Source organism: Diospyros lotus, chromosome 5 (genome assembly GCF_014633365.1).
Source record: "Diospyros lotus cultivar Yz01 chromosome 5, ASM1463336v1, whole genome shotgun sequence".
Classification (NCBI taxonomy): domain Eukaryota; kingdom Viridiplantae; phylum Streptophyta; class Magnoliopsida; order Ericales; family Ebenaceae; genus Diospyros; species Diospyros lotus.
Window position 1 is genome coordinate 41968233 of NC_068342.1, and position 14943 is coordinate 41983175.

At 39.5% G+C, this 14943-nt stretch overlaps 1 protein-coding gene across 1 annotated transcript in view; it reads right to left on the minus strand.

Annotated features, from left to right (window-relative positions):
- Nucleotides 1-352: 352 nt before the first annotated feature.
- The window catches only part of LOC127801781 (potassium transporter 7-like), a 36254-nt gene continuing 21663 nt past the window's right edge, over nucleotides 353-14943 (minus strand). The window contains exons 6-10 of the mRNA XM_052337183.1: nucleotides 14068-14120; nucleotides 13801-13921; nucleotides 13275-13529; nucleotides 1748-2270; nucleotides 353-1262 (exon numbers count right to left, since the gene is read on the minus strand). Coding sequence (XP_052193143.1) covers nucleotides 725-1262; nucleotides 1748-2270; nucleotides 13275-13529; nucleotides 13801-13921; nucleotides 14068-14120 — 1490 coding nt within the window. The 3' untranslated portion in view covers nucleotides 353-724. The remainder of the gene's footprint in view (nucleotides 1263-1747; nucleotides 2271-13274; nucleotides 13530-13800; nucleotides 13922-14067; nucleotides 14121-14943) is intronic.

Genomic DNA, 14943 nt, shown 5'->3' on the forward strand with positions numbered 1-14943 from the left:
TGTCGAGGAGCCCAGCTGTGGAAGCGGTCTTGGCTGGGTGTGTATATATATATATATATGTGGGGTAATGACTGGGTGTATATATATATATATATAAATTTGTGTGTGTTTATATATATGTGTGTGTGGTGACGTGACAGTGCTGACGAGGTAAATTTAACGTTTATTTTAACGATCGTTAAGGCAGGGACTAAAAATATATAAAATTATTTTGTTTAAGGATGAATAATTAACACAATTTAATTGATATCCTTAAAAGTCATTTTTTTTTATTAGTTCAGGAACTAAAATATGTATTAAGCCCATGAAATTATACTCATCTTCCCTCTGTTAAGAAAATATATAAAATGGCAATGGCAACTTGTGTAATCTAAATCAATCGACGGGGGTAATATGACACACCTTTTCAACGTAAGAGTAGTCGATGTAATTTTTGCAACGGAAAAGGTACTCTGTACTGATATCAACATTCAACAATGCTTGGTGAATTCTTCTTCCCTAGAACTAGACAGAAGAAATGACAGGACAACAAGATGGCAACCAAACAATTGAATGCACAATCCCACCAAAACTGTAAACGTCATTAGCAGCAAGAAGCCAACCAAAATGGTGAAACTACAAAATTGTGCATAGGATAGGCTTCAGTACCGGCAATGAAGAGATGCAACCGCTGGTCGGAATTCATGGTTTAAAATGCATCGACGCGAGCACATTCCATTTCGCTTCAAACCATGTAAGTCATGCCAACCTGTATCAGATTCGAGGGTGGCACACTCAAATTTGTAATCCCTCTTCTGCAGTTCTTTCTCAAGAAAGCATAGAAGTAGTTTATGACCAGCTTCTTTATAAACCAGGAACTTTTCTTTGCCCTAATATCTCCATGACCCAGAAGATAAACCACTCCTGATTCCTTGGCCTTTCTAATGAACGAGAGCTCTTTTTCAAGACTCTGCTCGTTATCAAAGCTAGTTCTGGCCATGGAGTGCTCTGGTTTCACCTGTCCCGATGTGCTAGATTCTGCAAAAGAGTTGTGTGCGTCATTGAAATCGGCCAACAGAGGGGCACCAAGTGAGTAAGGGCTACCATTGGGAGCTATGAGTGATCTGGAGGAAGGGTATTCGTCTTCAGAATCTGAATCATAATCTCCATCACTTTCCAACAACAGTTCCTGAGCTTCTCTACGGATGAATTTTTCAAGGCTCTCAATCAATAGCTGCTCAAACATCTGATGATTCTCTTTGCGAACGTCCTTGTAGCCATACCTGGAAATGAAAATGGAGGGGCAAATTGCTAGCCGCAGATGTTATGCTAAAAGGAGAATAAATTAGTGGATATATGAACATATCATATAGCTGTTACGGTAATATCACAGTTGGCATCATGCCTATCAGAATAAATGGGAACCATTAACAAGTCATGAGAAGCCCAAAGAACAAAACACAGAAGAAAACGGAAGTGTTATGCATACATGCACCTGCATAGAAGAGCTATTTTATATAACAAAACTAGATAGTACAATTTAAAGGCTTGCACCATGTTGTGGCCATTGTGATCTCAAAATACATGGGCGGTTTGATATTTTTTTACACATACTAGCATTACAGTAGTCGTAACGAGGGTGTGATGATCGCAGCAAATAATTTTCTATAAAAATCTCAGGATGAGTAGGTGTATCATAATCATGGTCTGGAAATCATGGTACATATAGGACAAAGGAACTCGAGAATCCAAAAAAGTAGACTTATACCTGGCAATGCAACGAAATATGTGATAGCTTTTTGGGCAGGCACGACGAAATAGAAACCTTTCAGTCTGAGGCACCACAGGAACTGGGACATACTTTATGCACACAAAAATGATCATGGAATGGACAGCAGGAAGAGTGGTGAGGAAATGTCCAAATATAGCTGGAATGCCCTTCACCAACTCATTGTAAAGCAAGCCAATGCCAGGCGTTCTGATTGTTCCAAGATTACAACCAAGTTCCCACATCAAATCCATGGACAACTTTTGCTGGACCTCAGTTTCATACTTCAGCTTGCTGCCATAATTCCAGATGTACATTATAATAAACAAAACGATGGAAAAAACCAAAACGATCCAACTTCCATCCCCCACACTTAATAACACCGATGAGGAGAATGTCAATTCCAATCCCAGGAAAATAAAAACAAAACTCAGCACCAAAATGATGTTTATCTGCCATATAAGAAGCATGACAAGGGTTACTAAGATAGTAGTCATCATCATAACTCCAAGCTCAGCAATACCTGTGAAGGAAGAGACAAGACATTTACCATATAGAAATGAAACTTCCAACCAATTCCAACTTTAACCATCAGGACAACTCACATATTGTGGCTTAAAAAATATTATTAAGCAAATAAAGAAAAATAAAAACAAAAAATAGTTATCCAGCTGACCGACAACTTACTGTTTAGTGGATACCTCAAAAATAGGTCTTCCCTATGCCTAAAAGTTTAGAGGGTTATATTGGTCTAGTGGTGGCTAAATTGAAATTTTGAAAGCCAATCACAAATGGTTGCTTTCAATATCATGTTTGTCCAATAGCAGAAAAAAAAAATGCATTGTATATCTTGTTCTAACAAAATAAGGCATAAAAACATTATCCATTTCACACAATATAAGTGTGGGAAACAATTTGTGAGTAACAAATAGGGTGACAGTTTTACTAGATAATCCTATACCACCACAAATGGGATCATTGGGATAAAGCAAATTACTTGAGAGGTGTAACCAAAAATAGGCCCGAGGAAGGGACAGTATAGTTCAGCCAGCCCAAATATACTACTCAACCAACTTCAACAAGTCTTTTGCTAACTATTCAAGGTCAAAAATATTAATCTTTTTCTTTTCCTCCATATTGAAAGTTGACAATTTAATTTTTGCCTTGCACAGTCCTTGATATTCCTCTCATTTCATCTTGCGTAGATATGGCCATAGATTTGCTTTATTTCATCGTCGTATTTTTTCTACTGCTTCCATATGTCTATATCAACATTCTCATCTCAACTACATATTATTTTTCCAACAAAAAGGACTTATTTTCCTAACACTCCTTTCCACAAATTATAGCTACCTTATAAAATTTTTCATTACACTCCATTTGTTTAAACCTAAAATGTTTTGTTTTTTGTAAAATATTTTACTTCTTTTTTTGGTCTTAGGTTGGACAAAAGTAGTTAACATATCTTTTGAAGAGTTATTTTCCATTAAAGAGTCGAATGCAATTTATGTTCTAAAACTCTATAATGCGTTTTGGGAGTTACTAGACATGAAAAGGGGAGAGACACTTGGTCCTGTTTCTCTCACACCAAGTCGTGTGGCTCTTCTACAACATCTTCTCTATTTGCGCTTCTCAATCTACCACCACTATAGGTTTTCTCATCAGCTTAGTCTTTGTCATCTCTATGTAGCAAAATTATCAATTCAAGGTTGTTGATTGATAGAATATGCCACTGTTGATGTGAGATATAGATAACATTCCACTATCATGAAAGAAAGAAGTTGAAGAAAGAGATAAGAGAGAATGGTGCTACTAAGTAGACACATTTAAGTTGGTTCCATATAGTGAGGGTATTATTGTAATTAGGGTACTTAGTATAGTCTTGTATACATAAACTTGTCTATACATTTTAGAGAAATATACAAATTATTTTATTTCTCTACATGGTATCAGAGCCAAACCCTAACCCTAACTAGTACCGCTGCCTTTGACCTCATCGGCATTGCTCACAGACCGCCGTCATTTTCACCAGGCTGCTCTCCTCACTGGCACTTCTCACTACCGCAGCTAGCTGCAACTACCAGTGCTTTGCACCTGCAGATCTGCTTTGCTGCTCACCAATGCTGTTGACTTCGCCTGCACTTCTCTCCTCAACGGCATTGCTCGTCATGCCTTCCAGTGCTTCCTGCTTGCTTTTAGTGGTCTGCAGTGCAGATCTGCTTGGCAACTGCAGATCTGGTAGCAAGTTTGCAACCGCTTGATTTCTAGGCAATTTTCAGACTTGATTTCTTGCTCTCTCGTTGATTATCAAATTAGGTTTGTAATCATCGTCATGTCTTCATCAACTCCAGTCTTAATCCACAACTATCTCATCAACATCAACTGTTACCATTCCCCAGTTCTCAGTTGGGATGCGCAGTTTCTGTGGAGCCCACTTCAATGCCTATTTTTCAACCTCTTTGTGAATGTAGTGCCCTATTGACTCATGCTAGTGAGTTATATACAAGTGACACCACTTGTATATATGATGTGATTGGTGCTCTATTTTGTTTTCAACAGCATGATTTAGACCCCTACCTTGGTAAGCTCCAAGTTTCCATTACTGATTTTAATGGACTAGTATCGTTTGATGTTGATGTGAAAAAGCAACAAGCAACAAGAGGAATGAGATCAAATGTTTAGCGTTCTTTGTCTCCATGGGGTAGTGCCTCTCTTCCACCTCTGACAAAGGTATTTGTTTGGTTACTTCAAGCCTCTTCAGTTACTAAACCAATTTCCCTCCTAATTGTGGGGATAACTCAGGTGGACGTTGTGGTGGACGTACTCGGTCCCAGTGTGTCACATTAGCGGGCTGTAGTCTTTATGTAATAGACTGATTAGGCCTTGTTAAATAAGCCACATATTTGGCATAGCTGGCAGAATGTTCCAGCACACCTAAGGCAAGTTGTAAGGCCAAGTGGACAAGTGGGTTAACCGCTTTTGGCACCCAATTTGGGCTACAGATCAGTATATATACCGCTGATCCGCGCCAAGTTCCACATGATGAATGAATTTGGAAATCAATTTCCCTCTCAATTCTCATTTCTCTCTCTCTCTTCTCTCAATTTTCCCCCCTAAATTCCCAATTTCCCTTGTCCCAATCCTTCTCAAGTGATAGGGAATTCTACTTGTCAGATCGGGGATCTGACAAATTGGTATCACAACTACGTCCTGGTTGGAGATTGATAAGGATGATCAGACATGGCTGACAGCACTTGGATGAAGCATATGGAAACGCAGTTGCAGCAGATAACGGTGTCAATGTCGGAGATGCAAAATAGGGTGGAGTTGATAGAAGAAAGGCTGGAATTGACAGTAGATCGGAACTTGGAGACAATGACAAAGAGGTTGCGCACAGATTTATGCACGGACATGCGTGAATAGATCAGAGAGGAGATGCAGGAGCAGGGGAATTTGCTGCGAGATCAATTGCAACAATTCATGCTCATGTTCTCTAGCCAAAATCAGGTAAGAATTTCTCCCAATTTTCCCTCTAGAGATAGGATGGAGTCGATTCTACCGGGTCATGGAAACAACCACTGTGCTATTGGATCATCAAATTGGAGGGAGATCCAACAATGGTTGAAGAGAATCCGATGGATAGGAGGCTGGAGATTCAAATTCCTTCGCACCAAGCTGGTTTTCCAATACCAAAACTGGAATTACTAATGTTTGAGGGATAGAAGCCTCGTTGGTGGATACGGAGATGTGAGAAGTTGTTTAGTGTCTACCAGATCTCGGGTGATTAGAAGGTGACCCTAGCATCCGCTTACCTCAATGATGTGGGGGATGTGTGGTTTCAAGGATGGTCCAAGATAAGGGAGACTTATACGTGGGATGACTTCACCAAGGGATTGTGGAAGGTTCGATGAAAGGGGGATGGTGGATATTGTGGAGGAGTTCAATAGGCTAAAGCAGGATGGTACTATGCAAGAGTACCAGTTGTGATTTGAAGAATTGAAATCCCTCATGTTGAGTAAAAACCCCTTCATAATGGAAGAATATTTTGTATTGTGGGAGGGTTGAATGATGAGATCAGATCAACGGTTAAGATGTTGAAACCGCACAATGTACAGGAAGCAGCTTAGGGGGCCTCCTTACAGGAGTTGACTGTGGAGGCCTTAATGAAGAAGCAAAGGAGTCAGAATAGAGGAAATAATCTGGGACTATCTGGAGAAAGAATGCAGAGTAAGGAAAATTTTAAGGGAGGAACAAGGATGAGATATTTGACAACTGCACCTCCTAACTCGAGTTTACAGCAGAGGGATAAGTTCATTGAGCAAAGGAGAGCCATTGGATTATGTTTTAGGTGTGGGGACAGATATTCCCCAGGACATCAGTGTAAGAAACAATTACTCCTACTAAAAGGAGAGGAAGAATTGGATGTGATTGAAGATGAGGAAGAAGAAGGCAATGGAGCTATCTCCTTGCATGCAATCAAGGGAATGGCCGGTAGTAAGATTATTAAAGTGGAGGGGAAGGTGCAAGACAGCACCCTCATGGTCTTGATAGATAGTGGGAGTATCCACAGTTTTACTGATAAGGGAATAGCCAAGAGGATGAAGTGGCCACTGGCCAGTACACAACCCATGTCAGTGACAGTAGCGAATGGGAGTAAAGTCATCGACAAATCTGTTTGTTTGGGATTTTGCTAGGAAATGCAAGGAGAAGATTACCAGGTTGATTTAAGATTACTTAAGCTAGGGGGAAGCCATTTTGTTCTCAAGGTTGATTGGATGAGAGGGGTGAGTCCAATCAGTTTTAACTTTAACAAGATGGAGGTGACCCTAGAGAAGGATGGAAGAAGGGTGATGTTGCAAGGAAACATATAAATGGGAACGTGGAAACTAATTAAGGGGACGAAATTGCAATACTTGTTTAACAAGAAGATGTCCCAAGTAGCATAATTGTTCTCAACTGAAGCTACTGAGCAGCTAGTGATTGGGGATGAAAGAGATCCTAAAACTAGAAGCCAATCATCTGCAGCCTCTTGGCAGGTACACGAATTTGCCCTACTTGATGTATTTTTAGTTGAATACTAAGATCTTTTTATAGAACCTAAGTTACTCCCTCCCAAAAGATCCTTGGATCAGACAATACCCCTTCAACCTAACGTTGAACCAGTGAACATTAGGTCTTATAGATACCCCCCCTAAACTCAAATCCGAGATTGAAAAACTTGTCAAAGAGATGTTAAACCAATCCATAATCCGACCCAATCACAGCCCATTTGCCTCACATGTCTTATTGGTCAAGAAAAAAGATGGGACATGGCGTTTCTGTATTGACTATAGACAACTTGTTAACAAGGAGCACTGGAATTCAGTTCTTTAGATGGATTAAACCTCTCACAACCACACACACTCACGTGTGTATTGACAGAACAAAAATTACAAAACAATAACAGAGATTGAAAACAACAAGAATAGAAAGCAAACCACCTAAGAAACATCGATCTTTATCCTGGTTTAGATCGTTCTTGGAACGATGCTACATCTAGTCTTAGAACCTCTTCGAGAGTAGCCTTGCTTTATTTAGAAATTGATCAGAACAAACAATCGTGAACCATGAGTACAACTTGACCGCCCCGAGATTACAAAGAACTATCAGAATCTAGCCTTTCCTCTCATACAATATTGCACTCGTTCATAACATGCACTACCCAACGACTACCCACTGCCCTTTATTTATAGAATTAAGGGGCGGACAACCCAAGACAATTTAACTGGGTTTGACATTACCGGTTTTAGCCCTGCCCAATTAATTGAATTACCATTGAGGAATAAAAGCCATCTATCTATACTTAGCTGCTTCACTTGATTGCTTTCAATGATCCTAGGCTTTGACTCGAGGCAAACTTCTAAAACAACTCAATGCCATTACTATTAAAGACAAATTCCCTATCCCAATCATTGAGGACCTGTTGGTTGAACTCAAACACATCTCTATATTCTCTAAACTGGACCTAAGATCAAGATACCATCCAATTAGGATGGATCCAAATGACACGCCCAAAACAGCCTTCAAGACGCACCATGACCATTTTGAATTTACTATCATGTCTTTTAGCCTAACTAACGCACCAGCCACATTCTAAGCCCTCATGAACCAAATTTTTGAACCTTACCTCAAAAAATTTGTGTTGATTTTCTTTGATGGCATCCTAGTATATAGCCCCTCTTTTGATCAACACCTAGACCACCTTAGAGCTACATTTGAGATCTTGCGATTCAACCAATTGTATATCAAGCGGTCAAAGTGTGCTTCTGCACAAAAATAAGTGGAATACCTGGGGCATATAATTTCAGGGGCTGGTGTGGGCACAAACCCCAAGAAAATTGAGGTTGTTGTGGCATGGCCTAGACCTTCCAGCATCAAGGCATTGAGAGGGTTCCTAGGGCTCACCGAGTATTACAAAAGATTTGTCAAGAATTACGGGATGATCAGCAAGCCATTAACTGAATTGTTGAAGAAATATGGCTTTAAGTGGAATCCTAAGGCTAAAGAGGCCTTTGAGCAGTTGAAGAAAGCACTAAGTGAAGTACCAGTGCTCAGATTACCTGATTTTAGTAAGCCATTCGTGCTGGAAACCAATGCTAGCAACCATGGTATAGGGGCAGTCCTTTCACAGGATGTCAGGCCCCTAGCCTTCCTTAGCCAACCCTTAGCCCCCAAACACCAATGACTCAGCATTTATGAGGAGTTGATGGCAATCCTTATGGCAGTAGAGAAGTGGCGACACTATCTAGAGGGAGGAAGATTCATTATTAAAACGGATCATGAAAGCTTCAAGTTCCTATTACAGTAGAGGCTGCATACCCAATTACAAAAAAGGGCATGACAAAACTCATGGGGGATTGGATTATGTGATCCAATTCAGGAAGGGAAAGGAGAATATAGCAGCAAACGCCTTATCTCGCTGCCAAGAGGAAGGTATGAATGCAGCCATTTCAGCAGTGGTACCGGATTGGCTCCAAGAAGTTATGGACAGCTATTAACAAGGAGAATGGACCAAGGGGTTGTTGGAACAGCTGAGCTTGGATGCCAATAGCAGGCCGAATTATTCATGTAACAATGGAGTGATAAGGTACAAGGGTAGGCTGGTGATAGGAGAAAGTGAGGAGTTGAAAAGTAGGATACTACAAACATTACATGAGTCTCCTATAGGAGGTCATTCAGGCGTTCAAAACACTTACCGTAAGGTGCAACAGGTATTCTTTTGGCCTTAGCTTAAAAAATATGTGTGAGACTATGTGTTAAGATGTGATGTATGTAAGAGATGCAAACATGAAACAATAGCCCATTCGGGTCTTCTTCAAACCTTAGCCATTCTAGACCAGGCATGGACAAATATAACTATGGATTTATAAAAGGACTTCCAAGGTCAAAAGGGAAGGATGGCCAATCAGAAAGGGTAAACTAGTATTTGGAATCTTATTTAAGGTGCTTCAGTTTTGTACAACCAATGGGGTGGCATAAGTGGCTGGCAATTGCTTAGTGGTGGTACAATTCGAAGCTTCCACAGCTTGATCAAAATGACTCCCTTTGAGGCTCTCTATGGATATAAGACGAGGTTGGTACCAGCCATTGGGGGACACTCTAAGGTGGAGGTAGTAGAAGCATATTTGCAGCAAAGACAAGATACAATCAGGGTGGTTAAGTTGAAGCTGGCTAGAGCACAAAATCGGATAAAACAGATGGTTGATAGGTAGAGAAGTGAGAGAGTACTTTCAGTAAGGGAGGATGTCTATTTGAAGCTTAGCCAACAGCACCTCAAGTCACTGAGCCACCAGCCCATATCCAAATTGAGTCCTAAATACTATGGGTCATTCACTATATTAGAGAAGATAGGTTCAATAGTCTACAGGTTGCAATTTCCCGAAGGAACACATATTCATCCTGTGCTCCACGTTTCCCTCCTCAAGAAAGCCATCAGAGCACTAGCACTACCACCTATGAAGAGAGTAGAAGGAGAAGAAGTAGTCCCTACTGCTATCTTGGATAAGAGGGTGATCCACATACATGGAGTTCCTCTCACCCAAGTCCTAGTCAAGTGGTCCACACTACACGAAGACAACAATACATGGGAGTATTTACCATATCTTCTCTAGCAATCCCCCAACTCAGCCAGTTTGCTACACATTTCTTGAGGACAAGAAATGCCTTAAGGGGAGGGGATTGTCACGTTAGCAGGTTGTAGTGTTTATGTAATAGACTAATTAGGCCTTGTTAAATAAGCCACATATTTGGCAAAGCTGGAGGAATGTTCTAGCACGCCTAAGGCAAGTTGTAAGGCCAAGTGAGCTAACCACTTTCGGCGCCCAATTTGGGCTACAAATCAATATATATACCGCTAATCCGCGCCAAGTTCCACATGATGAATGAATTTGGAAATCAGTTTCCCTCTCAATTCTCATTTCTCTCTCTATATATTGTCAACACCACCAGGACTAACAAGGCTGAGGGCGGAATTCGAGAGAATTCCGGTGACTCGAGAAGAGAGGGAGAGAGAGAGAATGTGAAGGAAGAGAGAGAGAATGAGATAACAAAAAGGAGAGAGAAAGTATAAAATATTCTCATTAATCATTAGGAGCATGGCTCCAGTACAGTCAGCTTTATAGGCTGTTAGAGAATCCTTCTAGAAGGCAAGTTGTGACTCAGCATGCCATATCTACCCTGCCGAGGCTGATCCAAGGTGTTACAAAATAGGATGGACCTTTCTACCCCTCTATCTTGCTAGCTACGTGACATATATATATTCTCTCAATTCTCCCCCCTAAATTCCCAATTTCCCTCGTCTCATCCTTCTCAAGTGATTGGGAATTCTACTTGTCAGATCCCGATCTGACACAGTGTTCCAATTGCAATTGTATTGGTCATCTTATCAAGACTTGTTATTGCTATCATATTCATGTCTTCAAAAGGGGTATCAGTGCTATCCCTTGAGTTGGCTCGCTACTTTGTTTCTGCTCGTGTTATCTTTTTTGAGTCTTCTCCTTATTTTCCTCCCTCTTCTATGTTACCCTAGTCAATGTCACCTAACCTACCTTAGTATGTTCCCTTTCTTCATCAGCCTCATCTTCATCTCACCTTAATCGCCCTGATCTTTAGGCTTATCAATGTCATCCTCCACATGTGGACCCACCAACAAAGCCCGTAGTGGAATAACCTATTCACCTAACTCATCCCTCGTGTCAATTGGCCCTTCCACCTCTGATCCACCTCCCATTATTCCTACTCTTAACTTGCCTATTGCTTTTCGTAAAGGTACTCGTCATTGCAATACTAAACATCCCATTTCCAGTTTTGTTAGTTATTACTCTTTATCTCCTATGTATTCTGCTTTTATCTCTTCTTCATTTTCTATCTCTCTTCCTAAAGACGGTTACAAAAGCCCTATCCCATCTAAGATGACGGGATGCTATGGTTGAAGAAATGTTTACTTTACATTCTAATGGAACTTGGGACTTGGTACCTCTTCCAAAGGGTAAGTCTACTACTAGATGTTGCTAGATTTTTACTGAGGTTGGCCCTAATGGTCACATTAATTGCCTTAAAGCTCACCTTGTGGCCACAAGGTATACTCAAATTTTTGACCTTGATTATTTTAGGACACCTTCTCTCTTACAGCCAAGATATCCTTTGTCCGTCTCTTCTTGTTGCTTGTTGCTATGTTTCATTGGCCTTTCCATCTACTTGACATCTAGAATGCTTTCTTTCATAGTGATTTAAAAGAGGAGATGTATATAGAGCAACCTCCTATGTTTGTTGCTCACAAGGAGGTTGGCCTAGTGTCGCACTTGTGGAAATGGAAATCCTCATACGGCTTAAAGCAGTCTCCTCAAGCTAGGTTGGTAGATTCAGTTTAGTTATCTTAGAGTTTGGGTCAGTTCAAAGTAGAGTTGATCATTCTGTCTTTTATTGCTTTTAATCTGGTCCCCATATTCTCCTAGTGTGTCACCTGTGGAAATTCTTATATGGCTTAAAGCAGTATCCTCAAGCTAGGTTTGGTAGATTCAATTCAATTATCTTAGAGTTTAGGTCAGCTCAAAGTGCAGTTGATTATTTTGTCTTTTATTGCTCTTAGTCTAGTCCCCATATTCTCCTGGTGGTATATATTGATAATATAGCTATTATAGGGAATGATGAAGTTGGTATCACTAAGTTGGAAGCTCACCTTCAACGAGGGTTTCAATTGAGAATTTGGGCCCCCTAAAATATTTTCTCGGTATTAAGGTGGCTTGATTAAAGCAAGGAATTGATATTTCTCAAAGGAAGTACGTCTTGGATATGCTTAACAAGACAGGAACACTTGGATGTAAACCTATAGAGACTCTTGTGACCTAAAATATCAAGCGGCTTACAAGGGAAAGGGAGCTTATTTCTAACCCTTGGCACTATCGATAATTAGTTGGCAAGCTTAATAAGCTTAATTACATCATAGTCGCTTGTCCTGCAATTTCATTTATTGAAGTGTGGTAAGTTAGTTTCTAGATTCAACTTGTGATAGTCACTATGATGTAGTGATTCATATTCTTCAATATATTAAAGGTGCCCCTAGTTGTGGTGTGATGTATCGAGATCACGGATAATGCCAGATTGTGGGATATACAATGCTAATTGGATGGATCTCCTACAGATAAACAATCCACATCTGGATATAGTGTATTTGCTGATAGCAATTTAGCCTCTCGGAAGAGTAAGAAACGTGTTGTTGATAGGTCTAGTACAAAAGCTATATAAAGGACAATAGCCCTAACAACTCGTGAGTTTCTATGGTCAGTCAGAAGTCAAAAGTCGTTAAGGTCAAATCTATGCTCTTGAAGTGTGATAATCAAGCTACTATGGGCATTGCTTCTAATCCTGTATTCCATGCGAGAACCAAGCACATTGAGATTGATTACCATTTTATTAAAGAAAATGTGATTTTAAGGGAAGTTGTTACAGGCTGATTTACTCACTAAGTCACTTAAAGGTCCTCTAAAATCCTTATTGATCAACTTTTGTGTGACATTTGTACCAAGCTATGCATGCCTAATATATATGCTCCAACTTGAGGGAGGAATGTTGGAGTGTATAAGTATATAGTAAGGGTATTATTGTAATGAGGGGTACTTAATATACTCTTATATATATACCTTGTCCATACATTAAAATATACAGATTATTTATTCCTCTACAATCCTTATTGATCAACTCCAAGTGAACAGTTGCTCCCAAAAGAATACCTATAGTTCAAAGGATAAATGCTATATTAACAACACGCTATCGAATGGGACTCTTGCAAAAACTCCTCTAGATTAGCATGCCACATTGTCCATCCATGTCTAAACATTTCCCCAGGACCAACCGAATCTCCTGTTGTTTTGAGATGGAAGCTTGGTTGCCATGAATGACTTAGGAGAAAAAGAACAATTAATTTGTCAGGACAAACTTGAGGCTGCAAAAAAGTATGAAAAACACACAGAAAAATGGAGAATAAGTCTACCATATGCATTTCCCATCTCATTAGTGCTTGAGATAGAGCAGACGAACACTAGGGAAAATACCAGCAGAAACCAGTTCATGACTGGTATATAAATCTGACCCATGAACTTCCGAGATGTATGAACGATTTTAAGGCGAGGGAAACAACCAAGTGCTGTTGATTGCTTAATACAAGAAAATGTTGCTGTTGTCATCGTTCGACTAGCAATTAATGCTGCAATATTACCAATGAGGAAGACTGGCCAGAAAGCACCACCTGCAGACAGAATATATTATCTGTTAATAGTTCAACTCATTAAATAGACAAGCAAACAGCTTACTCGTGAATGCACAAGCAACTCCTCCAGTATGCTTATATTCAGTTGTCTTTTTATTTGGATAGCAAGTTTTTTTGTTAGCCTTTTACATAACAATGTACAGAAACTGCATCTTGGAATTGGAGAATCTTTATGATATGCAGATTTTTACAGAGAGAGAGAGAGAGACATGTTGACCTTCCAACTGAAAGTGCCATGTATGAAACTTACTGGGAACAGAAGAAAAGAAAAGGTGTGGGGTATCAGTAACACTGTGGTTTTCCATAAGATAAGCAGCTTGGCCAATGTATCCCAAAAGAAGGCAAGGCAGCACAAGCAACACAAAGGTGAGCTGCAACCAACCAGTATCATATGATGAGTCAAACGGGAGATAAATAGTGAAAGGGAGAAGATAAATGACAAGCTTAGGAGAAATGCCTCATATCTTTTGAAATGTGGCGTATAGGATCTAGTAAATTTTCTTCATTTCCATTTTACCTGAATAGATCTCACAGAAAAGTAGCAAAGATCTGCAAACATTGCCTCAGAACCTGAATTAGAATCATGTATCAGCAGTTCAGAAAACAAAAATATAAAAATAATAATAAAGAAAGCAGTCAAACTAATGATGATTATGTCTCATAAGCCAACTTAGGATGATAACACAAAGAGTTCGTATATTACTCATTAACAAAGTCATGATACAGATGCTGCATAAGTACAGATCTATACAGATCCATTAGTTAGTTGCAATAACATATAACTCATAAAATAAAATAAAATAAAGTCATTGTTCTTCTATGTTTTTCCATTCAAAAGAGTAGTTCAATAAATTAATGAGTTATAGAATAAAAGAGCTAACTATAGAAGTACTTGTATAAGAGAGAATTGAACTGGCTCAACTAATTATGGAGTCAAATTCACCTTAGTTTCCCCTCTTAACTGTCACAATTATCTTTTCTTTCAAAGCAAGAACCACTAACCATTCCCTTGACAACATAAGACCCTCAAATGGTTAGTTTACATTTTAGAAATGTGCAATCCTGTTACATCCTTGGCTCCATGGATGGAATAATAATTTAATGTGTCTTTTTCATATGCATGGTGCCCTCCATACACATATAAAGAGCCACTCAAGATTTGATACACTTTCATCTAGATATTTTTAGTGTATATATAATAGAAGGACATGTTCGTGTAGTTATGCTACGCTCCCACAAAAAAAAGGCAAAAAGAAGCGCAAAAGCCCTTTCAGAGAGAACAAATAAATAAATTTAAGATAAAAACCTGTGAACCTACCAGTTATTAACACAGCAAGTTTTTTTTCTCATCGTAAACAAGAACCTGAGAACAGAGGAAAAAGAAGTACATTTT